The sequence below is a fragment of the Diorhabda carinulata genome, chromosome 7 (genome assembly GCF_026250575.1).
Source record: "Diorhabda carinulata isolate Delta chromosome 7, icDioCari1.1, whole genome shotgun sequence".
Taxonomy (NCBI): Eukaryota; Metazoa; Arthropoda; class Insecta; order Coleoptera; family Chrysomelidae; genus Diorhabda; species Diorhabda carinulata.
In genome coordinates, this window is record NC_079466.1 from 20,503,126 (window position 1) to 20,529,331 (window position 26,206).

General features: G+C 32.2%; 2 protein-coding genes across 3 annotated transcripts in view; one reads left to right on the top strand and one right to left on the bottom strand.

The window, feature by feature from the left end:
* Positions 1-26,206, top strand: part of LOC130896206 (neuropeptide SIFamide receptor-like) — a 136,316-nt gene that overhangs the window by 106,972 nt on the left and 3,138 nt on the right. Inside the window, exons 2-5 of the mRNA XM_057804136.1 lie at positions 15,784-15,883; positions 20,763-21,045; positions 23,582-23,898; positions 25,874-26,066. Coding sequence (XP_057660119.1) covers positions 15,784-15,883; positions 20,763-21,045; positions 23,582-23,898; positions 25,874-26,036 — 863 coding nt within the window. The 3' untranslated portion in view covers positions 26,037-26,066. The remainder of the gene's footprint in view (positions 1-15,783; positions 15,884-20,762; positions 21,046-23,581; positions 23,899-25,873; positions 26,067-26,206) is intronic.
* Positions 435-1,370, bottom strand: LOC130896207 (uncharacterized). 2 transcript variants are annotated; one of them, XM_057804138.1, is made up of 3 exons: positions 1,289-1,346; positions 1,015-1,212; positions 435-822 (listed from the first exon to the last, which is right to left on the bottom strand). In XM_057804138.1, the coding sequence occupies exons 2-3, from the start codon at positions 1,189-1,191 to the stop codon at positions 583-585; spliced, it is 417 nt and encodes a 138-aa protein (XP_057660121.1). In that variant the 5' UTR covers positions 1,192-1,212; positions 1,289-1,346; the 3' UTR covers positions 435-582. The 2 variants fall into 2 exon arrangements, with proteins under 2 accessions (XP_057660121.1, XP_057660120.1); XM_057804137.1 differs by having other exon boundaries at positions 1,015-1,370.

Genomic DNA, 26,206 nt, shown 5'->3' on the forward strand with positions numbered 1-26,206 from the left:
TGGTAATGTCTACTTAGTCTCTGCCGATTGGGTGGCACCATTCGTTTCCTTGTTCTTTCTAGAATTTCGATGTTGTATTTGGACGCTAGGCCCCAGAAACTGTCGTCTAAACGATGTCGTGTACACGACACTACGGACGAAGAGTATATGAGAGACTACTCACTTATTATCTTGACTAAATCTCATTCCATATTTGATTAATTAGTCCATTCCAGATGACTAGTTATTTTTCACCAATAGTTTACAAAATTTTTTGCAATTCTGCAACTATAATGAAGGAGGTTGTGAAATACTTTATTCTATTCCATATTACACATTTATAAGAAAATTTGTCTAAAATTAAAAATGTTTTTTCTATTATGCATTCCATTCAATGACACATTATAAATTGGAAAATAGAGATTTGACCGATACTGAAATAACTATTCTTGAAAGATTTATGATGATTTATTAGATATTACTCTTTAATACAAATTTACAATAAATATTATATTCTTGAAGATATGAAATGATTAACAGTCTTTTTTTATACATCAAAATAATATTATTTAATCTTAATTAATTTTAGAATATGTGTTTATATTAGGAACTACGGACAGAACTAGTTACGTGGTCATTTTCAGAATCAGATGATGTTTCACAATTTATATCTTTTTCAGCATCTGTATCGGTGTCTTCATTGTTTTGTTCTGTATCAGTAGTCTCATCCATGTTGCTCTCATTACTATCATAATTATCTGCAGTTTGTTGCCAAGCTAAGATAATCTTAGCTTTATCCAAATCAGATATTGTATATTTAGGATTCGTAATATCTGGAAAAACCTGAATTCAAATGAATTAATCTGTTTACAAAATACTCTGTGAAAATATCTGATAAATTTTCTTTCAAATTTTAGGTTATAATTTTTTTAAAGCTATCCATTTAACACATGCCTAATAATTAAATAAATTAAACCTCAGTATTTTAGGATGTATCTAATATGAATTATTTTTAAATAATTAACAAGCAAATACCTTTTTCTCAAATCGATTTTGGAGACTTTGCCAACTTCTACCTTCAAATAAGTTAGAACGGGAGAGATCCATCCAAAAATTTTTACCTCTCAAAGTATAGAAAAGTTTTGTTTTTACTATCCATTCCAGTATCAAATTATCTTCTTCTAATGTATAAAGTCGCCGAGTATTAATCATAATTATTTTGGCGGAATGAAACTAAAAAATAGCAGATTTCATCAATGTTAATTGATTGAAAAGTTGGTTTTGAAATAATGAGCACTTTGAAATTTACTTTCCAATATATTTTAAACCAATTCTCAAGAATTTTTTGGAAATTTAAATGAATTTAAATGTTAAATGTTTTTATTTGTTTGATCACAATCATAGATAAATAACTTATTTATAACTTCATTAGCCTTTTACTTGTTAAGATTAGTAGTCACAAACCATCGACAATATAATTTTCGAAATTTTGCCACCAGTGATTTGGATCTTCTAAAATATGAGTGCCAAAGTTAATTCGGCCATAACAAATTTCATTATAAATTATTTAGTTTGATTTAGATTTGAATAAAAATACATTAATGAATAGTGATTCATTTTAATGAAACTGTTATTTTGACAGATGTAAACAGTGATTAAATCGCAATCAATTTGACATTATCTTCTATTTCTCATTAATTACGTCATATTATGATTATGGCAGGCAGAGAGATGCAGGTGTATCTCTTGTGGAAGAAAAGTTTGGATAGTATTCACATGCATGCGATAAATAACAATTCAAAAACCTTCCAGAATGGCACTGTTGTAGACAAAAGGTATAGTTTGAATGTAACAACTGTAGTAAGCTGAGTTGAAAAATTTAATATCATAGTTCATTATTCAAAATTTTAACAACTTGTGTTGTAGTAAAATAATGTGATAAATATAACCTGAAATAAATTTACCCTGATGCTAATGTGGCGCCACGCATTTCGACAAACACTTTTCATATACACAGATTGTTCTTCAATCTACTTTGCATAATTCTGAGATAGTTAAAAATTTCCTATTTATTACAGTAACATCTGTTGTGAAAAATAATACTGGCAACTTCAGTTTTATTAATGGCAGGTAATTCAAATTATTCGAAGGTGCTACCTAAGAACACAAGATAAATTTTCAATTGTTCTTCAAAGTTGCATATTTTTGAGTATCACAAAAACTAATAATTTGTCTATTATAAACATAATATAATTGGTAATTTATTAGTTGAAATATTATCCAGATGAAAATATAAGATATTTTGTAAGAGCGCTTCTTTCATTACTCAAGTGACATCGGGCTTTAATAATTATAAAAATTTCCTTAAATTATAATAATAACCCCAACCAACCCAAACATGTTGCCATTAATAATAAGATGAAAGTGAAACTTGAACTGTAGCAAATATATATTTGTATACAAAAATGGCCAACTAAAATATTAAATAATTAGATCTAGATTAGATCCATTGCGTTAAATTTAGTATTGTTTATAAGCTCTAACGATACTGAATGCAACTGTCACTACCTGAACTAGTAAAAGTGAATACCCTTCACTTACGAGCCTTTCGAATCTAAAGGGAAAAGTTACAGAGGGGCGTCCTTCCGTTATAAGGACACCCGTAAGCGGGTAGCGTCGCTGCTGTCCTTTTGTAAGCACATCTGCAGCGAAAGTGTTTACAGATCTTACAATCTCTCTCTCCTTTCTTATTTGCACCATAACATTTACGCTACAAATAAAAAAAACACGTTAGATACTGTAGATACTGTAGTATAGTATGAACACCTAGTGTAAAACTTGTACATCAATTGAAAAGTCAATCAATAATATTGTTTTCGTATGTCACGTCAGGCGCTTAATTATTTCCTTTTAAAAAAAAACTTTTTCTGAAATGTTTCCCGAACATTGTAATTTGATCATTAGCGCAATCAATGAACATTTTTACTAGGAGTTTTGCTCACTAGAACCTTGAATCATCATAAGAAAAGAACTCTTGAGTTTTAATTTAAGTTCTAACACAACGTTCAGCAAGCTTTTTGAGATCATTTCTAGGTCTTTGAATTCAGTTTTTTCCCATTTCGCAATGGACCTGTATAAATAGTAATCTGACGAGGAAAGGTCCAATACCATCAAGTTGTGTGATCTTATTCCACGTAACGTTTACAGTATGTGGTTTAGCTTTGTCTGTGAGAGAACTCACTTTCAGATAACTTCACCTGGATATTTTTTCGATAAAACCTCATACATACGTACCGTTATCTACTTTATAGCTCGAGCATCTTGAATGATTTCAGTGTACACCAAATCTCCATAATCTCAGTTAATTCGTGTAGCACTATTCGACAATTTTTATAAATCTTACTCAATGATTTTAAATGTAGATGTATGGTATCTTCGGAAGGTAGAAGGGAGTCCAGTAATCAGCTAGTGCTAGCACTAGGTTGGTTTTTAACGACTTCTGTTGTAAATTCAATATCCCACGAAGATGGACGTTCGAGCGCCGATGGTCTGCATAGTCTCCATTTTTAATGACTATTCAATCAATGACTCAAGTTTTTTCTCTTTTACTAAACGTTTATTTGTATGAATTATTGATTCTCGGTTCATTCACATCGCATAGATATCCTTTTTTTGTTGGAATTTGTCTTGTCAAATTGTTTTTATTAAGATATATAATCCCTAAAAGCTACACAGTATCCTTTATACCGACAAAAGAAAATAAAAATTTAACTAAAACGTTTTTTTTTATTCTGCGGCCGTTGCCCCAAGATATTCTCTGGTAATACAATCTGGTATCCATTTAAAATTATTCCGAGTGCTGTTTGCATAAATTCTCCCGTTACAAATTGAGCAAAATCGACATCCCGGCATCGTGCAGTTTTGCCACGACTTTACGAATATCGAACAATATTATAAGTCTTTCCATATAAATAGATCAGTATTTGAAGGTGGTTTATGTATAAAAAATACGTCGATTTATTCATATCATAAAATTCAGTGGATTATGATTTCATAATACAGGATATCGCAATTTTGTTTTCTCGATTGAATGTACCGTTTTTTCGGGATAGAATTACTAAAATTACGTTTGTTGCTTGTGTTTCAACTTCTAACAAGTTTGTTTTATTCTTGTTGAAAGTAGAACGTTCTCCAACCTAACCTTACCATTGTGTATGTTGATTGGTTTATAAAAAAGATGTTAGATTTTATGCAAATACAAAATGCACTGGAATCTCAGTATGTCTTCCCATCAACTTCAGTTTGAGCAATGGCTAATATTCCAATTAATAGAAATATGTTGCTATGGAAGCTAGATGTAGGGAGAACTCTCATATGAAATTTAACTCCCACATGTGTCCCTCTGAAAGCAAAAAATAGTATAAACAGTTCAATTGCTTTCCATAATAGCGCTCGCCAGCAATTCGGGCATATCTAAGTTTAAAATAAATACTCTATAGGTATAAAACATGAAATTTTATCGAATCATTTGTACATGAAAAAAAAATACAATCATATTTTATGGTCAACTAAAAGAGTTGAAACATTCGACTCGAAAAAACACAAAAAGCGTTCTATCGGTAAATAAAGTTATGACCAGAATGTTTGAGTATAAGGGTGTAATCTAGAATGATTATCTATAAAAACTTAAAACGATAACTTATCGATATTATACTGATTCGCAGACACGTTTTGATGTCGAACTTAAGGAGCAACAACCACATTTTTTGGAGAAAAAGGCTACGATTCATCACAACTGTGCTTCTGTCCAGTAGTCGATCGCTATTGTTGCTGTAAAAGTAACCAAAATTCGATATGATTCATAGTCTCGCTCACCATATTCAACTGATTTGATTCCATGTGAGTGAAAGAGTCTAGCTCAAACATTCTACTTGTCGTACTCCTTCCGTTGTTTCAAATCTTCCCAGTTCCATGTTGTAAACTAGTACCGCTATTTCGTCTGCAATATCTCTCAATTATTCTCATATACAACAAAATGACATTGGTGATTGAACTGGATATTAATAGTGGGGTCAAATTTGGCCTGTTTATTCGTTATTGAATATTTCTGCAACCAAGTCATATCAATAAGTTCTGTTTCCATTTCTACATTTGGTGTTTCAAAGTCTATCTTCAAGAAAAATTAAGGTATCCATAAAAATATTGGTTAACAACAAAGTTATTTTTTCTACTACTGTGTGTAAAGTACGCACTTTGGTCTCACTTTATTTCGCTTAAAGAAATATACTTTAAACAGTAACGCATGAAAAAACGTATTATTAAGGTCTCCGAAGTGAAATGGCTAGAGTACGAGGCTCATATACGGGAGGTCCCAGGCTCAAGTCTCGCTGATGCCTTTTTTCATTTTTCTACTTATGTAGTAATAATTATTCTAAAATGGCATTTATATATGCCGAAAAGAAGAGTTGACAATTTTAATAACACAAATTCGTCTTTTGTTTTGGTAATTTGTTCTAATCTTTATTAAAATGTTCAAAATATTAATAAATTATATAATATATTTTATAAGGAAAATTACCATTAAACTTATGTATTTTGATAAAATTTTCATTAACAGTGAAAATATTGTATGCAAATCGTGTGCAAAGGCTTTTTTTCGACTCATTGGGTTATCGCAATATTCACATTCGTCGAAAAAGGGCCACTTTACACACTTGTTACATAAATAACTATTTATTCGATTGCACTAATGCAATTCATTATAAAAAAAACATGAAACTTAGGCAAATATTAGAATTCCATTATAACCGGACAGGGCTGGCTTCATTTCGGGGACGAATTCTTAACAATAAATAGTCGAACATGATGATAGGTATTCAGAAACTGATCTCTTTGTTCAACATTAAAACAGAACTAACTAAAAATAACACAATTTCCTAGATAAAGTATTGGAAGGATAGATCTGTAATGGATGATCTTGAAGAGACGCAAAGAGATGTCAGTAACCCTTAAATCTGTACGCCATTGTTATTCAACTTTATTTCTATCAAAATGGGTCTTATCTTCATTGTTACAATGTTGAATATTTAAGCAATTAAAACAATACTTACAACAATAAAACAATATCTATTCTTTTACTCTGATGGAGTGATATCAAATATCATTATGACCCTAAATTTTCCTCTTTTTTGTATACCGCAAATAAACTCGTAAAACGCGAAATAAATCAACATGTAAAAGGTACATTATTTATGTTGATATTGTCCCAAATACCGGGCTACATTCTGTAGTATTACGTACAGCTGGGGTAGTAGAATTGCGGGGGCATACTAAACAATATAGTAAAACACATTGCGAATGCGTCGTGACCCGCCTCTTCGGCTGCTGACCTGGTTTGGCTGCGACCGGCCTCTTCCTGTACAGGTGCTCATTTTCAAACATTGATTTATTATAACCCACCACGTCATCTTGTCATCGTACCATGCTAGCCAAGTTGATAGATGGATAAACAGATATGGAAACATTTCAAATGCATTATATAGCTTTTATTTCTTCTTATTTACAGGAATATCCCAAAAAAATAAATTGTTTGTCATTAAACAGTGTTCTTGGCATGTATGTGAACCAAAATAAACACACAACGTTAATTTATAAAAGAAAATGGATAATGGGCTTGGAAAATTAACAAAAAAGTTTATTCTTTCTCAACGAATACAGTTAATCTTACAAAAATGGTGTTCAAGTCGATAGTATTAGTATAAAGAAACGTATAAAGTTTAGAAGTCTCCGTCCGAGATCCGTTCCAAATAGGTACTACGTTAGGCAAAATGCAAAGTTGATTTGTGGATAGAAATGGAGCAGGAGTTTTTCGTGGTTCTTTAGACAACTTGCCTCAAATAGATTCCTTGCAATAGCTACTTATTTTATCAAAAATTTCGATTTTATGACTGTAAGATACCTCACAACGAACTAGTTGAACAGACAGATTAGTAACATGGCGTATTCGTGGAACAAAAATAAAAAGATTTTATGTTCACGCAACCCCTTAATTTTGAATGTTAAAGTTTACACAAATATATTATAAGTAATTAGTTCAAAAGAAACAATGTAAACTGATCGCCTATTATGATAAAAATTTATATAAAAAACATCAAACTTAGCCAAATATTAGAATTCCATTATAACCGGACAGGGCCGGCTTCATTTCGAGGACGAATTCTTAACAATATATAGTCGAACGTGATAATAGGCATTCAGAAGCTGATCTCTTTGTTCAACATTAAAACAGAACTAACCAAAAATATCTCAATTTCCTAGATAAAGTATTGGAAGGATAGATCTGTAATGGATGATCTTGAAGAGACTTAATGCCCTTATAATGGAGCAAAATTTATTGAATCTGCTTTATTCCAAGAATTGACAAAAAAAATACTTAATGATGGTCGATATATCTCAATTGTTGCATCTAAAGTAAACAGTCAATCTTTGAGATTATATGTTTTGTGTTACCCACTCTGTATCATGAATTGAACGTACCAAGCTTTTCATTCAACCTCCAATTTGTAACCGTCAAAAATCTCTGTTCGTAATATTTTCATTCACATAATACCAGATGATGAATTCATTCAAAATGAGTACGAAGTACTGTTACCATTTTTACCATTTAATGAAAATATAATAGTTCATCATTCATTTTTATCATTTTTAGGGTAGAATTTAATGAATTTCAATTGTTAAAAGCCCAGTTATTTTTTTTGTTTTTTTTTTATTTTCAAAAGTTGTGCCACTGGCATTGTGACAAAAATATTAGGATTTGTGGGGTTTTTAGCATGCAAAATAAATCATCATTCGTAAATTTCCCGGTCTTTAGACCATTCACAGATTCCCCTATTTTTATTCTCAGTCTTTTTTATATTTTTAAGGGCATTGCTCTCTAAAGTGCGATTTTATAGAGATGAATCAGAAATGTTTTGTTGAACTTTAACATTTTGATGCTTTTTTAGTGAATTCCTTATTTCTTGAAAATAAGTTCCAGAAACCAGTTGTTAGTAAATTGGCTGTGAAAAATTATTGTACCATTTATTATAATTCAAGGACAAAATATTTAAAAATCTACGGGGTGTGTGTGAGCATTCAATTTCATAAAAACTTGGTACCTTCGACTTGCTACCAACTTATTTTGAGTCGATTTCTAGAATCGTATACGAAGAGTATTAAAAAATTAGTGTAAGGAGTGGCAGTTGAACGAAACATTGTTTTTCTTATTTTTCAAGATGTGAATTATGGAATAGTGGAAACGTTCACTCAACCCCAACAAAAAGCTCGATAAATTACTTTATTAATATTCATATTTTATTATCGACAGCCTCCACCTGTCACTTTTGTTAAAATTGAAAAGGGGGATGACGTCAAATTCCTAACCTCACATTTTATTTGATATCTTGTAACCGGAAAAAATGAAAATAACAAAATTAATTAAAGTAAACAAGAGAAAAGTGGTCAGTGGAGTACTGGCAATATGAAGTTTTTTTTTAAATTTGGTGCAATCACAACTGAGAGAATTAATTTTTAAGATGTAAAATTTTGATAATGTAATAGATCGATCTATCTGATTTAGATGATTAATATCTGTCTGAATTATAAGCACCACAAGTAGGCACTAAAAAGTTAATCTTATAATTTTATTCCTAATGATACCAGCCCAAACGTTCACTTTTTTAGAATATTCAGTAAGAGCCTTACACATCCAGTAAGGATTTTCTCTGCTCAAATATCTACAGTTCTGTTTGCTAACCGTTCCCTTTAAATGAAACTGCGGTCATTCTGTCTATCAACAATTCACAGAGTTCTTGACTTCTATCAGCATCATCTTCATTCAACTCCTGAACCAACTGAACTTTGTAAAGGTGGTTTTTCCTTACGCAAAACTCTCAAAATAGATGATTTATTAAATCATTGTCGGTGGCAAGTTCTCGAGTTGTCTTATGCAGGTTTTCTTCAATCTCTGAACACATCTACCTGGTTTTTCAATATTTTTTTCATGTCCAGTTTGACGAAAGTTTTATCAATTTTGCTAACTGTAGACTACGAAACGTGTTGACCAGGGTATTAATTATTGAAAATTCAACAAACCTCTTTTTGAGGTCTTTTTTATTACCACAACTGACATTATACTGACATCTTTTAATAACTTTAAATACTTAAATAAGAGAAGCTTACTAGATTTATATCAATTGTTCATTTGGGTTCTTGACTAATATTTTAGTATCTTCAAAGATCTATTCCTGATGTTTAGCAGAACAGATACGAAAATTCCTGATTATTTCTAAAGTATATTCTAGGAGACCAGACAATATTGGTGATTTAGAAGTTAGTATAACGGAAGAAATTAACTAAATTACACCTGAGATTATATAAAATGTTATACAAGAATTCCAAAATCGCTTCGGTTATTGTCAAGAAGTGAATGGTGGTCATTTTGAACATTTAACTTAATTTTAAAGTACATTCTAAATATTATGCGACATTATTATCTTCATTCTACGTGAAGTTTTGTGATAGAAACATTATCAAAATTTCGCATCTTAAAAATTAATTTCCTCAGTTATGATTGCACCAAATTTAAAAAAAAATTATATTGCTGAACAGAGGACTAAAATCCCTTTCCAACAAGGTGCCAGACGATCACCTTTCTTATTTAAAATTATTTTCGAGTGAGTGCTGAAGAGGGATAATATTTTCATACAGTAAATTGTCAATTTAAGAATAAAAATCTGCCTGTAATGGATTTTTTTCACATAGTACATAATAACGATAAAACTGAATTCACTCCATACATATGAGATCAGAATTAATCGTATACTACATTAGTTTCTTCGAAATTTAAAATTTTTTTATCAAACAAGATGTTTAATCCAGCAATTTCATATTATATCAAGTATGGTTGACGGATTTACTGGGCATTTTTCTTTTTAAAAAGTTCTAAACTGAACTGAAAATCTGAATTGTATTATTTATGACTCTAGTATTTTCAACCCCCAATATAACGACACCAATTCTATATTACCTCACAAACAACAGGAATAAAATGAGATATAGTGCTCTCTGAAATAGTGCAATTAAACTGGAAGCTTTGAAAACTTTTTCCAGTAGTTAAGTACCTCAGTATTACAATGAGTTCTTGAACTGCTGATATCACATTTCTCGAAAGAGAGTTTTCATTTATTGTATGTTTTATTTTTCCTAGGAGCTTTTCAAGTGTTTCTTGACCCATTATCGAATAGTTTTTGTATGTTTCTCGTCCAATACTATAACTAACTTGCCTATCATCACCTGGGTGCTCTTTTCAATCCATCAGTCTCGAAAAGCTAGACAGCAGAAGATATAATTATTGCTAGTGCTCCACTGACCACTTTCTTCTTGTTTACTTTTATTAATTTTGCTATTTTCATTTTTTCCGGTTACAAAATATCAAATAAAAACCTCAAATTGCTGAAGATCTCTTTCCAACGAGGTGCCACACGACCCCCTCTGTTATTTAAAATTTTCGAGGGGATGCTTATAATTCAGAGGGGGTGCTGATGAGGGATAATATTTTCATACTAAAATTGTGAATTTAAGAATAAAAGTCGACCTGTTTCAAGATTTTTTAACATAGTACCTACATAGTAACGCTAAAATTGAATTTACTCCAAACATATTATCACCAAAGAAAATATTTTTAATTAAGTCTAATCTTTGTTCTAATTTAATTAATCAAGGTGATGGAAAAGAGAAGTTTCTGAGCTGAAAGGTCATTGATCTAAATGGAAAAGATCAAATGAATACAAAACTTCCTGTATTCCACCATTTTTCGATAGATAAAGAGTGTGAATTATGGGTTTTATGTGCCGTATTTCCGGTTATTCAGTTCAATGCGATGTAACTCTGAGTTATTGGTTTCGGTAAATCAACAACAGCAGAATATAAGCATATAACTGTACTTTTTTTATTTATATTTATTATTATATTAGCAGATAAGGAATTGTGTATTATTTTAACCATGAAAAGAAAGGAAACAAAAAGAACTGCAGCATTGCAACATGAGTATTGGATTAAAAATATATAAACGGGTGTTTGACAACAGATTGATAAAAGAAATAGAACCGCGGTTAGAAGAATGTAAGAATGGGTTGAGGAAAGGAAAAAGTATACATGACCCTATCTCTACTATACGATGTGAAGAATAGAGAACGTCATACTGTACCAAACATTTATAGATGTAGAAAATATTTCAGTTCAAAGAAGGATCAGGTCAGAACCTATAACATATAGACAAGCTATTTTCCAGTGAATAAAGGTGTTAAACAAGGTGCAGTTTTAAGGGCACTACTATTTAACATCTTAATAGACAACTTGATAGATTAAGCGAATAAAAGGACAACTAAATAGTACGTTGGTTAAAGAAACTTAGAACCATACCATTTCTCGAAATATTCTTTCGCTGACGATGTCGTGATGTTTGGCAGAGGGGCAACAAAATCTACCTAAAATCTCCTATTATGGAATGAAGAGTAGAATAATAAATATTTCTTAAGGATTTTGATAAGTGGAAAATATACAGGGTTATCCATTTCAAATAACAAAATGTTTCTTCTTGCTTTGCAAACCAGACCTCCACAGCTTTTATTATTTTTTGAATGGTAACATGAGATTTGTGTGCAGGGGCGTGGTCCTGAAAAAACAAAACATCTTTGGATAGCTTTCCGCGTCTTTTCTCTTTAATTTTTTATCCATAAAATCAAACATGATTATTCTATGGCAATCCCAAAAAACGGAGGTAAGAACTTTTCCAACAGATTTTTGGACACGACACTGCTTAGGTCTTAGAGAACCAGAGTGACATAATTCCATCGATTGTTGCTTTGTTTCTGGATCGTGGAAAGTCTCATCCATAGTAACAATTCGGCTTAAGAAGTCTACATCGTTTTCAAATCGAGCACAGATCGAACGCGATGCTTTTACCCTTGCACGCTTTTGGTCAACATTCAAACATTTGGGGATCCATTTTGCAGTCATTTTTCTCATGTCCAAATTGACGTGAACTATATGATGAACGCTTCAGGTATCCGTTTTAGGCCAATTCGACGGTCTGATAAAATCATGTCATGAACTTCATCGATATTTTCGGGGACTGAAACAGAAACTGGCCTTCCCGATCGGTCATCATCTTCAATGGAAAATTTACCTCTTTTGAAGCTTGCAGTCCAATTTTTCACGATCGCATACGAAGGACATTGATCACCAAGGGTATTAAACATATCTTCGTAAATCTGCTTACCTCTTAAACCTTTTAAATACAGTTACCTGATGATGGCTCAATACTCCAATTTTTCGATTTTCACCATTCCGGTGGACATCTTTTTTCTTTTAATTTATTGCGTTACTCTGGTTTATTTTTTTGACGTCAAACTTTACACTTAAACTTCTAATAATTTATTGTTCGTTGCTATGGTAACGCAATATTTTGTTTATGCATGGAACTGGTCTAGGTTATCTAGATATCAATACATCCTCGTAGTTTAAGAACGACTGTGATAGTAGGTAGGTGGCACTCTCGTTAGAGACTAATTATAGACGAAGGCATTCAATTTATACATGAGCGATAGAAAAGAGGATTCTAAGGAAAGCAAAAACACGCAAGTATTGCTGAATATGTGAAGCGGGAAAATGAACTGGTCATTTATTTACATGTTTGTATGAATCATCGATTTGAAAAATGAATATTTCCTTTAAAGTTGATAGCACGCTGTTGTTATTGATACACAGTAGTAATAAAACAAAAATTCATGGGACATACACCGTCACTTCAGATGATGAACGTCCAAAGTTATAACCTGAGAAGTGTATTTAAATGATTCGACGGAGAATACAAACAGCGGCAATCCAAAAAAAGTCTTGACAGTAACAAAAATAAATAAAATACGGTGCTAAGCATATGGCTGAAATATGGTTACGTTTATAACATTTTTCTCGAAAACATTTAGAAATGAATTTCTAAAGAAATTATCGACATGAAATTTTATATGAAGATCAATGTGCAAATTTCATGTTATCAAACTCTGACGCCTCGGCAAGTTTATTATTTGTGAATCAATAAAATTTTTATGGTCCCGATGATATTCACTATCCAGCCTGAGGACCCTAACGATTTGATAGAAAATATCTTAATGCCGGAATTGACCTTCACGTTTCGATATGATTCATAAAATAACTCTAAACCGTATCCTGTAGGGGTTTAACGGACAGTTCAATAATCTCATGTCTGAACCCTATATATCCAATGACCCAACTTAAACTTGTACCCTCTGAACTTCTGGAAAATGAAGTACAGGTTGATTTTAATTTACAAAGGGCTATTTAGGAGGATTTTATACTTCTTTTTTCATCCCTCTAGCGGCCTAAACCCAGATTTGATGAGCAATAAACGACAATGCACTTGTTTTCATTGTCTATTGATTTTAATAAATTTACACACATTGTAAATTATTTCGTGATTTTACTATTAATAACTTTCTACTGACCATATCAGAATTGTGCTTCCTCGAATGGGGTAAATTTCCTGTTGATGTGAAGGTTTCAATAGATGTATCCATCTATTCATCATCAGATTCATCTGTAAATATTAGGTTCTTCCATCCATTATGCGTAATGATAGCAGTTTTCAAAGAATTATTTCAAATAGATCGACATAACTCCGAATACAGGTGATTTAGAAATAACTTTAGCTTTGGAATCGGTATATTTATCGAAAAAATCATTAATCAATTTAAAGCGATGGTCTTCCAGAAAGAAGTCGATCAAATATCAATATTAAATTAATCCATTAGAGTGGAACATAAGTTCAGCGTCCTGGATACGAATTGAGAATTAAAAGAAGTTTCTACATCTACCATCTGTGTACCCAGTGTAATTTCGGTATTGTAGTAAAAAATAAAATTTTTTTGTACAGAGAATAGTTTTCAATCAATTATATATTTTCCATTTTTCTCAATGACCTTCTGCCATCTTTATTACAGCTGCCTAATTCCCCGCTCATAAAATTTCTGGTCCTTATCAGTCAAAAACTGAATCAGGTGTAATTGAAGGTCATCGTCATTTGTGAAAGTTTGGCTATTCAAAGAATTCTGCTAACTTCAAAATAAATGGTAATCAGATGGTGCCAGATCAGAGCTGTATGTGGCATATGGCATCACTTCCTAGCTAAGCTCCAATGGTTTCCCACGAGTTGCCACAGATGTATGAAGCATTGCATTATCATGGTAAAACAAAAAAACTTTTCGATTTCAAAATTCTTGTCGTTTTTCTTGGATTGCTCTATCCAATTTCATTAAATGTTGACAGGAAACATTAGAATTGAAAGTTTGGTTCCTTGGAACACCTTTGTAATCTCACCAAACTGACAGCATAAGCGTTTTTGTTGGTCTTCAGCGTTCGATGTAGTTTGTACTATTTCATCGTGATCGATATAGAACTATTTTACTGTACGGGACCCATTTTTCATCACCAGAGATGATTCTTTTCAAGAAAGAGACGGTCTCATTGCATATCGCAAATGTTGATTCTTTGTGTTTGTGAATTTCTTTCAAAAGCTTCTTAACTAACTCAAAACATTTTAAGTGACTTTCAATTGTTGTGTGCGATACATGTAGCTACTCATCGCAATCTCTCTTCAATTATGACTGTGATTTTGTCATCATCAACTCTAATACCGACCATAACGTTACTCATCTTTGAGGGAAAAATCTCCAATCTATACCAATTCTGCCACGTGCACACTGTTAAGCAATCAACAACGTCAACACCATAAACTTCACATATTTTTTTGTCAGCCGCAGCAGCTTTCTTTCCTTAACGAAAATAAAGAAGTAGAAGAGATAAAATGACAGCACTAAGATAAGTTATTCAAAAAATAAAGGCTCTCTATCAATAAGAAGCGGAAGTACCTAGTTGCCAATCTTGTATAATTCAATTTACTGAAGCTTAATTATCACAAGCAGTAAAGGATCTTCTTGAAACGAAGTATTGAACATAAAATATTGGATGATGTAAGCGAAAGCGCGAAGAAAACCATTTTCTCATCGATGGCTTCAGTGCAGATTTTGGGCTGGAGGCATTACCCGACTATATTTTTTGGAAGTAAGACTTGGTAAGCAGTTACTAACACTTTTACTGGTTATCATATGAGTAAATACGAAATTGGATGATACTGATGTGACAAATAAGTGGTATCAACGTCATACAGCCCCGAAGCAATCCAAGTGCTCCATAAGACATTTCCTGCTCGTGTTCTCTCTTGTTGTGGCCATAAGGATTTGTCCCAATCTTTGGTTATTTTGATACGAAGATTTGTCTGAACACGCCCAGAACCACCAATGAGTTACAATAGAAAAAGAAATGCTATTTCAAGAAAATTATTATGCAGAAAGGTAATGGAAAATATTGACAAGAACACGTACATATCAGTAAAGTAACCCTATTCTACGTACTTGTATTTGATTAAAGTCTTGTTCAATTTTGCAGCTATGAGTATAGTAATAGAAAGTTTGATGCTTCCAACATTAGTTGCTATTTTTGTCTTTTGAGCAATCACATATCTCCACAACTTACTATTTTTCTTAGGTTTAAAATAACTAATAAATAAGGTGTACAAAAAAATCTGATAACTATTGACAATATTTTTCTATTTCATTAAATTTCTTAATTCTATTCGAAAATTCTTAAGATATAAGTGATTACATTTCCTCACAAATCATTTTGTTACAGCTTGGATACTTGGCTGGTTGATGTGCAAGACTGTACCATATATACAGGGTGTTTCTGTAGCCGCATCAGTATACAGCTTGGTTGCAGTTTCATTAGACAGGTAATTCTAATCATTGTTTAATTAATAAAATTATTACGAACAGCAAAAAGGAAAAAAATTAACTATAACATTATGCATTTCGCATGCTGGGACCTAATTCTATATTCTATTAAAAAAATCTATCAACAATTGGTGGTTTTGGATTCTGTGTAGGAGTTTGTAGGCTGAAATATTAATTTTCAGGACCTTAATGTATATAAAACTTCTATTATCAGCGTCAGTGAGGTATTTACCATAGGACTATGGGGGCCAAGGCTCGGAGCGACAGGCTACGTAGGTGGCAATGATACGAGCCTTTGCTGTCTCCATAGTGGCACATGGAGACAGCAACAAAGTCTACACAGAACGCGAGTCTGCAGGTCGATCGTGTTGATGCGATGGTCAGTCCGGAACCATGGTTGTGTCAGCCTTTTAAAGGTTGGAATCGGTTGTTGAAGCTATAAAAAAGTGACTATCTCCCTTAAAAAGCTTTGGTGAAAAGGGAGGAGATATTGGATCAACTAAAAAATGAGTATTTTATAATAATTCAAAGTTATAATTGGTTACACTAATCAAACTGAAGTACTAAACGAATATCAAATTAAATGAACAAAGAATTAGTTTTACAGGCTTCTTTATATATTAGTTCTTATCTTAGACAATAATAATTATATAATTGGATAAATATATTTATGGTTCATTATAGTCACATTAATAACAATTAAATAATAAATAATTCAAGTATCATCTTCCTCAAAGGGGTTAAAATTGACAATCTATAAAACTGACAGAAATATGAAATACAGACAATTTATAGTAATGATAAACTTAATGAGGTTAGAGTTCATAGTAATAAATAAGTAATTGATAATGATGCGCCGCTATGATAAGGGTTGTTTTGGATTATTTAACTCTATCATTAATATAGAAGCTGACTGTATCTATGAATTATGACAGTGTTATTGACGAGAATCAATTTGTGGATCGCAAAAAAATGTAAATATTTAATAAACGGTGCTTATTTTTTTATGTTCTTTTTAAAATACTACCCAGCGTGCTATTTGATATAGTCAAAATAAAGAATTGAAATATTAGAAGACATTAACTGGACGATACCCAATAAAACTAAATTATTGATTTGTATACTATTTTGTTTTTATGGTGTTATAAATTGTAAATAACGTAACTCATGGAAGTAATAATAATTGATTATTCAACTTGGGTTTCAATAATGAATAAACTTAAAACATACCTTTCTACAATATGCTTAATATTTCGGCTTCTGTAAGTATTACCTACCACAAAAAGTTGCATCAAAATTTTTTCAAATAATTGAGGCCACATGCATTACTCGATAAGTATACAGATGCATGGTCACTCCAAATTAACTTATTATGATGAGCGAATTATATTACTCATGGAGATAATTTTTGTAAAACAAGGGTAGGGAGTAATCCATCTTCAACCATCAGGAGAGAGAGAGGGAGACTTGTTGGTTGATTCTGAGAGGGATGCGGGATATGGAGGTTTCAGAAATGGTCCTGATATAGAAAAAATTAGCTCTGTAGAGCTAGGATTGTAGGGGATTAGAGGAAGGTAGTGTGGTATCTACTGAAATAATGGGATGGGAACAGGTTCACCTGGTTACAGAAAAACCGCAGAAAACCTGCAACATTTACGATTTCAAGTATCAGGAAAAAAACTGTATGATTCATGTTTATTCACGTGGATGATGAAGACATGATAGCATGTAACTCTGACAGTTAAATCAAAAAGAGATGAAAGCGACTCAAGCCAAAACGAGAATGAAAATTATTGAGTTTCATTGTTAGTTTTAATGAATTCATTGGAATTAATTAAAAAACTATGCTACAATGAATTATTCATCAATCAATTTACTCACACCAACATTTCCTCCATTATTAAACTTTACATTTGTTATCAAAATACTCAAAACAAGCATACTGCCGAATAACTTAAAAAACGTAATTTCCTTCCAGATGAAAATTTATTGGAGGTTTGTTAACATGCTCTACTAAATAATAAACTAAATACTAAACTAAATAATAATCTGTCACTGGTTTCTGAACACGTATATAGAGTAATATCAACACAAGTTATTGAAATTTAATTGCAGTTGCGATGTAGGAAATTTGGACGTTCAGAACTGGGTACTGATATTTCAATGTCTTTAAATTGAGTGTGAGATCTAAAACAAATTAATTTCTTCTTTAATGAAGTAGCTATGAAACAGAAAATAAGTACACAATATTTTAACTAAAAAGTTACAGGCTGATTGGTTTCAGTATTTTTTTGTAAAATTATAAATCTATGAAGAATCAAAACTAAGACATCTATAGTGATCAACAACAAGGTGTAATAGTGCTTACATATTGAAAAAAATTTATTAAGAAAGAAATAAATGGAAAAGTATTAATTAATTCTGATACCGAATATTGATAAGAAATTACAAATGGAACTCTAAATTTTACGGCTTTCGTGTGATAAGAATTTCCCCTACACAGTTACTGTAAAACAAAATTATACAGAAAAAAATGAATTATTCATTTTTATTATCTTAATTACAAAGCGATCGAATCACTTAGAAGATTAGTATGCTCAAAGCTTAGAATGTGTTGTAATGAAATAAAGAGGAGCTATGTTAATCGGTTCAGTTTGAGCTCGCGCGCAAACTTGAAATTACAACGGTGTCGATAATTAAATCTAGACGAACTTCTGAAGTTCTCTTTCAAGTCTTAAATATTTCAATTATGTTGAAATTCCTACTATCACGGTTCATTTTTCTTAAGAATTTTGAGTCGAAGAATTCAGTGAACTTGAGCAACGATCCCTTTTCTATATTAACTTTACGTAAATCTGATATTAAATATTAATGAAAGTCATGATTAAATATCTAGTCATAAATAGATCATAAATCCAAACCATTAAGACTCCAGTAAATGTTAATATTCGACCAATCTAATATTCTCATATTATTTTATAGTTGTAGTTAGTAGGGGAGCCCAAGGGTCTAAATTGGGACTCACTCAAGTATAGTAGCGACCTATTGTATTAAAAAATTTAGATCATAACAAAAATAGAAGGTTCTATAATGTTTTCCCTTTCATCGGTGGAGAAAGTGTCTACTTTACATGTTTTTCAGTTCTGTGAAAAATCCACAGCAACCCCTTTCGTGACTACTCGATAAATGGAAAATTTATTCACTCTACTTAACAAATCGATGAATATTTTCCCTTTTTTAAGCATTCGAATATAGTTAAAATAACTTGCTGTGTTTGTATATCTAGATCTTTATTATTAAATTCATACATGTCTTTATTCTCACTACACTGTGCAATTTCATTGTCTTCAATCGCCATATTTCTATTTATTTAAAGAAATTTATGAATTAAATAAATCTCACCTAGGTACGCCACTGCTTATCGCAGAATATATCTGGCAGGAAATTGTGTACAAACGCCTTCAGACAGCTTCGAACAATAGAAATGCATTTATTTTTACGATTAGATGTTTTCATTGATAAACAGTGGAGCTGATGAGTCCACGTGGACTGACGGTTTGTAAAATGTTTACCGAATTTTATACGTGAAGTAAATATTATTTTTCATTTCTGCATTTTGTATGAGTGCCGTGGGTATTTATGAAGTATTGATTGTTCCTCGCATAATTGAATTAGGACAAACTTAGTTTTTCCAACAAAATTGACAATACTACCGGCAAAATTAAATTTTATAACAGTACTATATTTAAATGTGCCCAGCTGATAAAACAATCGACACTTTTTGTTAACTTACGACAATGTCCTATTCCAAATAAACAGAATTATGGAAAATATTTGATATGAGCACAGTGCAATGTAAAGATAAACTTTATATGCACCATAATTGATAGTCAACAACAAATGAAAAACCAACATTAAATTTTATATTTTAGTGTCATTTTTACCCACTTAATGTGTAGTCAATGTAGCAGATTTATCTAGGCTCTAAAGTGAGATACAATAATTAACTTGAGCTTCAATCATCTGCGCGAACTGAGTATACGACTCAAAACAAATTTCTTATAAATGAGAAAATCGTTATTTTGGAATACTCCAACGTATATTGTATTATACAGGCGTTTTAAATTAATTTTCTAGTCATACTATTGCAAAATCAGTCAATTATTTGAAAGGTTTATCTAAATACGATGACTGACGGCACAAAAAAGGATGGAAAATTGTGTAGAATTGCATTAAAAAAACAAAAAATAAGAATGTCAAAACATTATCATCTTCATTTGAGGATTCATCTTCGTACTGGGTGAGACAGAAAAATGTTTTAAAAAGAGGAAAAAGCATGGAGGCGTGGAGTCGAGAATACAAGTTTTCCTTCATTTGCACACACAATATTTTATCAAGAATTTCAACAACCATGGCTTGTAGTAATAAGTCTGCTTATTGTGCAGAATTCTATGAAAAAAACAAAAAATCAAAATGTCAAAACATCATTACCTTCATTTGAGGATTCATCGTCGTACTGGGTGAGACAGAAAAAGATTTTATAAAATGGAAAAAGCATGGAGGCGTCGAATGGAGAATACAAGCTTTCCTTCAGTTGCACACACAATATTTTATCAAGAATTTCAACAACCATGGCTTGTAGTAATAAGTCTGTTTATTGTGCATAATTCTATGAAAGAAACAAAAAATCAAAATGTCAAAACATCGAAATAACGAATTATTACTCAATAATTCGTTATTGTTGATTTGTTATAATGTGATATTTCAAATTGGTAATATTTTTGTATGTAAATGTCTGTTGAGTTTTGAAATAACGAGATTTGACTATATCTGTTTAAAGAAGCCTTAATTGTAATTTTTCTATATTTTTGCTTGCAGATTTTTAGCAATATGGTGGCCGTTGAAGTGCCAAATTACGAAACGTCGAGCAAGAATCATAATTATTTTCATATGGTTTGTAGCGTTAACAACGACAATACCTTGGGCAATATTTTTCGACTTGGTGGTAATTTTTAGTGATGCTCCTAACGTCCAACTATGCATCGAAGTTTGGCCAGAAGAAATGAACGGATCTCTTTATTTTTTAACGGCAAATTTACTATTTTGCTACATTTTTCCAATGATACTCATCACAATGTGTTACGTCCTTATCTATATTAAGGTAAGTTGTCATTATCCAAGAAGTTTTAACGCACCGATCATCTAAATAACGAAACTAAAAATAAAATATGAAAATAATTATAATAAAACGTCTTTATTGGACTAATATGTTTAGAAAATACAATTTACAAAGTATATAATATACATATATTGCAACAGGAGTTCTACTTCCAGCTGCTTAACTATGCAAAAGATTTTCATACAGTCTTAACTCTAGATTGATTAAATAATAACTAAAACCTAAAAAAGATAAAGTTAGTTACATATTTGCTTCCTGAACAAAATTGCTCTGAAGAAGACCTGGAGCAAGTTGTTGCAGGGGTAAGAAGTTACACGCTTTTTTACTGGGATTTCAAACCCTTTGGTGAACATATTTAGACTCATTTGTTTTCTTATAACATCGTTGAATACATAAAAACGATTAGTGAACAGCCAAGCGTCAAGCTGCTAGGTTCTGTGCAAACGTCTCGATTTCAACCAAGAAAGTAAAAAAATCTTTTACGAATTTTTTGATTCCTGATGTCTATGTTTTTTATTTTCTCAAAATTCTTGACCTCAAATATTGATAATATACCTACCTTTAACTTTCAATACTCTTTTTTATATCCGTTAATGGTGACTTCAATTTATATTATAAAACATACCATGGCAGGTAGATACAATTTTTCGGGGTAAATTCTCTTTGTCACTGTTGTTAACTGTAAGAACAGTTTGAATAGGAACAAAGGGCCTATTCCTTACAGTTTACTGTATATTTTAGTTAATGAATAAATGTACAAATTCTTCCCAAGGAGATTTTCCAGCTGTAATAATTTTGTTCAGGTGCAATCCACAAGACCCCTAGAAAGGCAAACGTCAAGCTATCTATGTGTACAAACCATTAAAGGACACCGATCGAATTTAGTTATTATCGAGTTTTAGAGGCTATAAAACTCATTTGGAGGATAAAACTAAAGTTTTCTCAGTGTTCAAATAGAGCCCGTTCCGTCAAAACAGGAACAGTAATGAAATCTTTGCCATTATAGAATGTAAAGCTTCTAAATCTGGACAACTCCAGGTGACACTGGTGTCGTCTGCAAATGAAGTGAATTCCCCATTAATTCGTAAGTCTATGACATCATTAATGAATACCAAAAAAAGAATTGGACCTAAAATCGAATTCTGAGGTACACAACTGCCAACTGGTAAATTACTTGAAACTACCATTAGCTCGTACCAGTTGTCTTCTACATTCCAGGTTAGATACAAACCATTTTGAAGGAACACCTCAGATGCCATAATACTCTAGTTTGTTGATCAAAATTTCATGATCAACACAATCGAAGGCCTTAGCGAAATCACTAAAAACCGAAGCTGCATAAAATGTATTATTGAGTGAGGTATATTTTTCATTAAGTGTCATTAGTGCAATTATTAGGTAGGAAACCAAATTGTTTAGCTTTCAAGATTTTATGTTGAAAAAGAGAAGGCATCAGCCTTCTTCTTATCACTCTTGAGCAAGGGGACAATTACAGCTGCTTTTAAACAGCTAGGGAAAAGCCCCTTCTCTAAGAATTCGTTGATTAGAGATTAGAAAACGTTTATAATCACTTCTGGAAAATTTAAAAATAACTTAGCTGATAACCCATTGATGTCGAAAGAAATCTTGTTTTGAATGCTGAGTATGGTTTACTCTAGCTCAAACGAAGGAAAGAGGAAAGTGAGAGCATTAGGATTTGGAGATATTTTAGAACTAATATTCTTACTTAAGTTCACAAAATAATTGTTACGTTCGTCTGGGTCGAGTTCAATAGATGTTTTGTTCCACAAATCATTTATAACAAACCGAGTTTCTTTCGAGGAATTTTCTGTTCTAGAGATGCGATGGTTGTAATAGTTTTGTTTAATAATTAAGAGTATTTGAGATTTAATATTCAAGAATAATCTCATTTTCTTGCATGAAGTACGTGTCCCTTTCGTAGTACATGATTTATGATTATTTGTTTCACGAGGCTGAAAAGGAATTGCTGTATTAAAGCACTTGATAGTTTTATCGAGAAAATTCGAAAATTTAAAGTCAATATCTTCAGAAAGATCAATCCAAACTTAAGTTGTGAAATTTGGTGAAGTTTTATTCAGATAAAATCGTCACCAACTGTGTTGATGTTGGTGTAGTGGTAACGTGCACAGTATGTTCAGTATAAATATCACCAAGGGCTCTATAAATTCCAACTTACATGTCAGTGTACTTCAAAACGAATTTATGAAGGCTATAGAACGTTGACCATCTATGCTATTGCTAAATACAGTATTGAAATAAGTTACTAATGACGTTTGTAAAATAACTTCATAATTAAATCATACATCGTCGGTGGCTTGAGGCCTGAGACCGACGCAACGAAATAACTTTCGGTTACTCAAAATCAGCAAATTTCATACAGCAATGATGGGGAAGCTAATAATGTAATAGTGAGCGATACCATCCAGTGGTCTGGCAACCTCTACGTCGAAAATGTATCTCTTTTTTGTGTAAATTCATATACTCTCTTTATTTTTAGGTATGGAAAAGGGACATTCCTACAGACACCAAAGATGCTCAAATGGAAAAAATACAACAGAAATCTAAAGTGAAAGTAGTAAAAATGTTAGTAGCAGTTGTTATACTATTTGTGATCTCTTGGCTACCGCTGTATGCCATCTTTGCCAGAATAAAACTTGGAGGTGAAATTGAACCGTGGGAAGAAGAGATTTTGCCTATTGTAACTCCGGTGGCGCAATGGTTAGGAGCATCTAATTCTTGTATCAATCCTATATTATACGCTTTCTTTAATAAGAAGTATCGAAAAGGATTCGTTGCTATTATTAAAAGTAGAAAGTAAGTTTGAATTCTTTCTTCAAAAATATTTGTTCTCAATAGGCTATACGACAATATTTAGAAATATGTTAATCTGTTAATCACTAGATTTAAAACGGCAAATTTTCAAGAGAGAGAGTTTATTTAGAGAATAGCCCCGATATACGAAAACTTTTCCTCTGCAAGGCTGAGAATGTGGTGGTTTTTACAAGCGGTTTCTTTTTGTTTTTTTCATGGACATCAGTTCACTGTTTGTGTATTAGACGAAAATAACTTTCAACTAACTTATTCATTAAAAAATATATTCACGTTTATTTATTATTTAGTTGTATTTACAAGAAATTGGCAATTCTGGAAGTTACCTTAGTTCCTGATTATATTTCATCATTTTTGAGGTTATGTTATCCTCTGAATATCCTTCAACAATTGACCTGTTCCATCCAGCATGGCGCTCCAGCTTCTGCTAAAAGCGTTTTCGACATTCTACGTAAGCAATGGCCAGTGTAGTTTTCGAGGTTTTCCAAACTCAAATATTGAACTATAATACATTATTTATAAAATGAAAATGCGGCCATGTGGCTGCAAAGAAATATAATTCCTAATAAATTTCAAACTCTTCAGTTTCTCTCCATCAACAATGGTGGAAACTCGTAAATTTGTTTTATTGACTTTGGTTTTAAACACTCACATAATTTGTGATAACTATAAATATTAGATAATATTCATATTTACCATTCAAGACTTCTTTATTATGGAATACGAGATCTGGCTATTAAATAACGGTTACGAAAAAGGGTTTTATTATAAAAATTATTCTACATTCGAATGCTTCACTTCAATATACTCTCCTCGCTTCGTTACACACCTTTCCATACGTTTTTTCCATCGATCGAAGCAGTGCTGGAAATCTCCTTTGGTGACGGCGTTTAGGAACTTTGCCGTTTTTTGCTTTACCGCTTCCATCGACTCAAATCGGGTCAGTTTCAAACCTTTCAAAGAAATCTGAGCAGACCCGTTGACGCAAGAGCTTTTGGACAGGAGTCAGATTTTTTGGAGCTTCGCACAGACTTTTGTCATGTGTAATTCCTCGTTTAAATTTTTCTAACCGTTTCTTTATCGGCAATCATCCGGATGCTCTTTTGGCGATCTGCACGCACAATTTGGTTGATTTTGGTTACTGTTTCCGGAGTTGAAACAGTCACAGAGCGACTTGGGCGCTGGTTATCTTCAGTGCTCTCTCGGCCCAATATTCCAAATATGGACGAATCTGGGCCTTAGAAAGGATTGAAAGCTGTTGCGGAGCATACAGCTTTTTGGTCTTCAGCTCCAAGTTTTTGTGTCCAGACAGGACCAAATCCTGAGCCGCAGTGCCAGCCTTTTTAGTAAAAACAGCAGCCTGGATCTTTGCTGCATTAAACTCATATTGCTTCCACCCCACTCCAGAATGTGTCCGAGAGCGGTATTGATGGTGGTGATCTGTTGCTGCTTACGAATTTGGGTGTTAGCTGAGTTTATTGGGGTGGCTAATTCGGAAGACGACACCAGTGTACCATCTGGTCTCGTCTACAAAGGTATTGATCGGGTTTGCAGTTTTGTCGAGTAGATCGTTGATGTACGGGAGGAAGATAGTAGGTAACAAGTTGTATCCTTGGGAAACACCAGCGTTGACCGCGAACCTTTCTGAGGTGAGTCTATCGATAGCGATAATCCCACATCAGTGTCGGATGAATCTTCTCTCTCAAGAACGTTTTACAAATACTTATTGATAAAGAAAAAGTCCATTTAACACTACAGATTGAAATAAATATTCACAATTTCAACTATGGGAAAATATCAAGTAGGGAAATGCTAGTAAACGATGTGATTTTAATAAAATTTGTAACATAGATATGTATTTGAAGAATTCTTGAAAATTGGATAATCATTAAGCTAAATTATTACACTAAATATAATTTGAACGCAAATTGTTTCTGAAGGACCATCTTCTTTTTTTTAGATGTTGTGGTAGATTGCGATATTATGAAACAGTAGCGTTAATGTCATCATCTACCAGCATGAGAAAGTCCTCGCACTTTTACAACAACAATTCGTCGACAAGGAAGATACCACCCACGCAAGATAATGCAGTTTCGTATATTTATAATAATACTGGGGTCTGAACCCTGAAACGGTCTACCCCCGTGTAAAAGGTGAGTTTTATCTGTACTAATCTGATAAAATATTACACATACATTCACTTAATGTTTGCTTTCTCCAAACATATTCCTTCTTACTCAAAATTTGACCAGCTTCAGCTTGTTTGTCTGAAACAATAAATTTTGAATAAAAT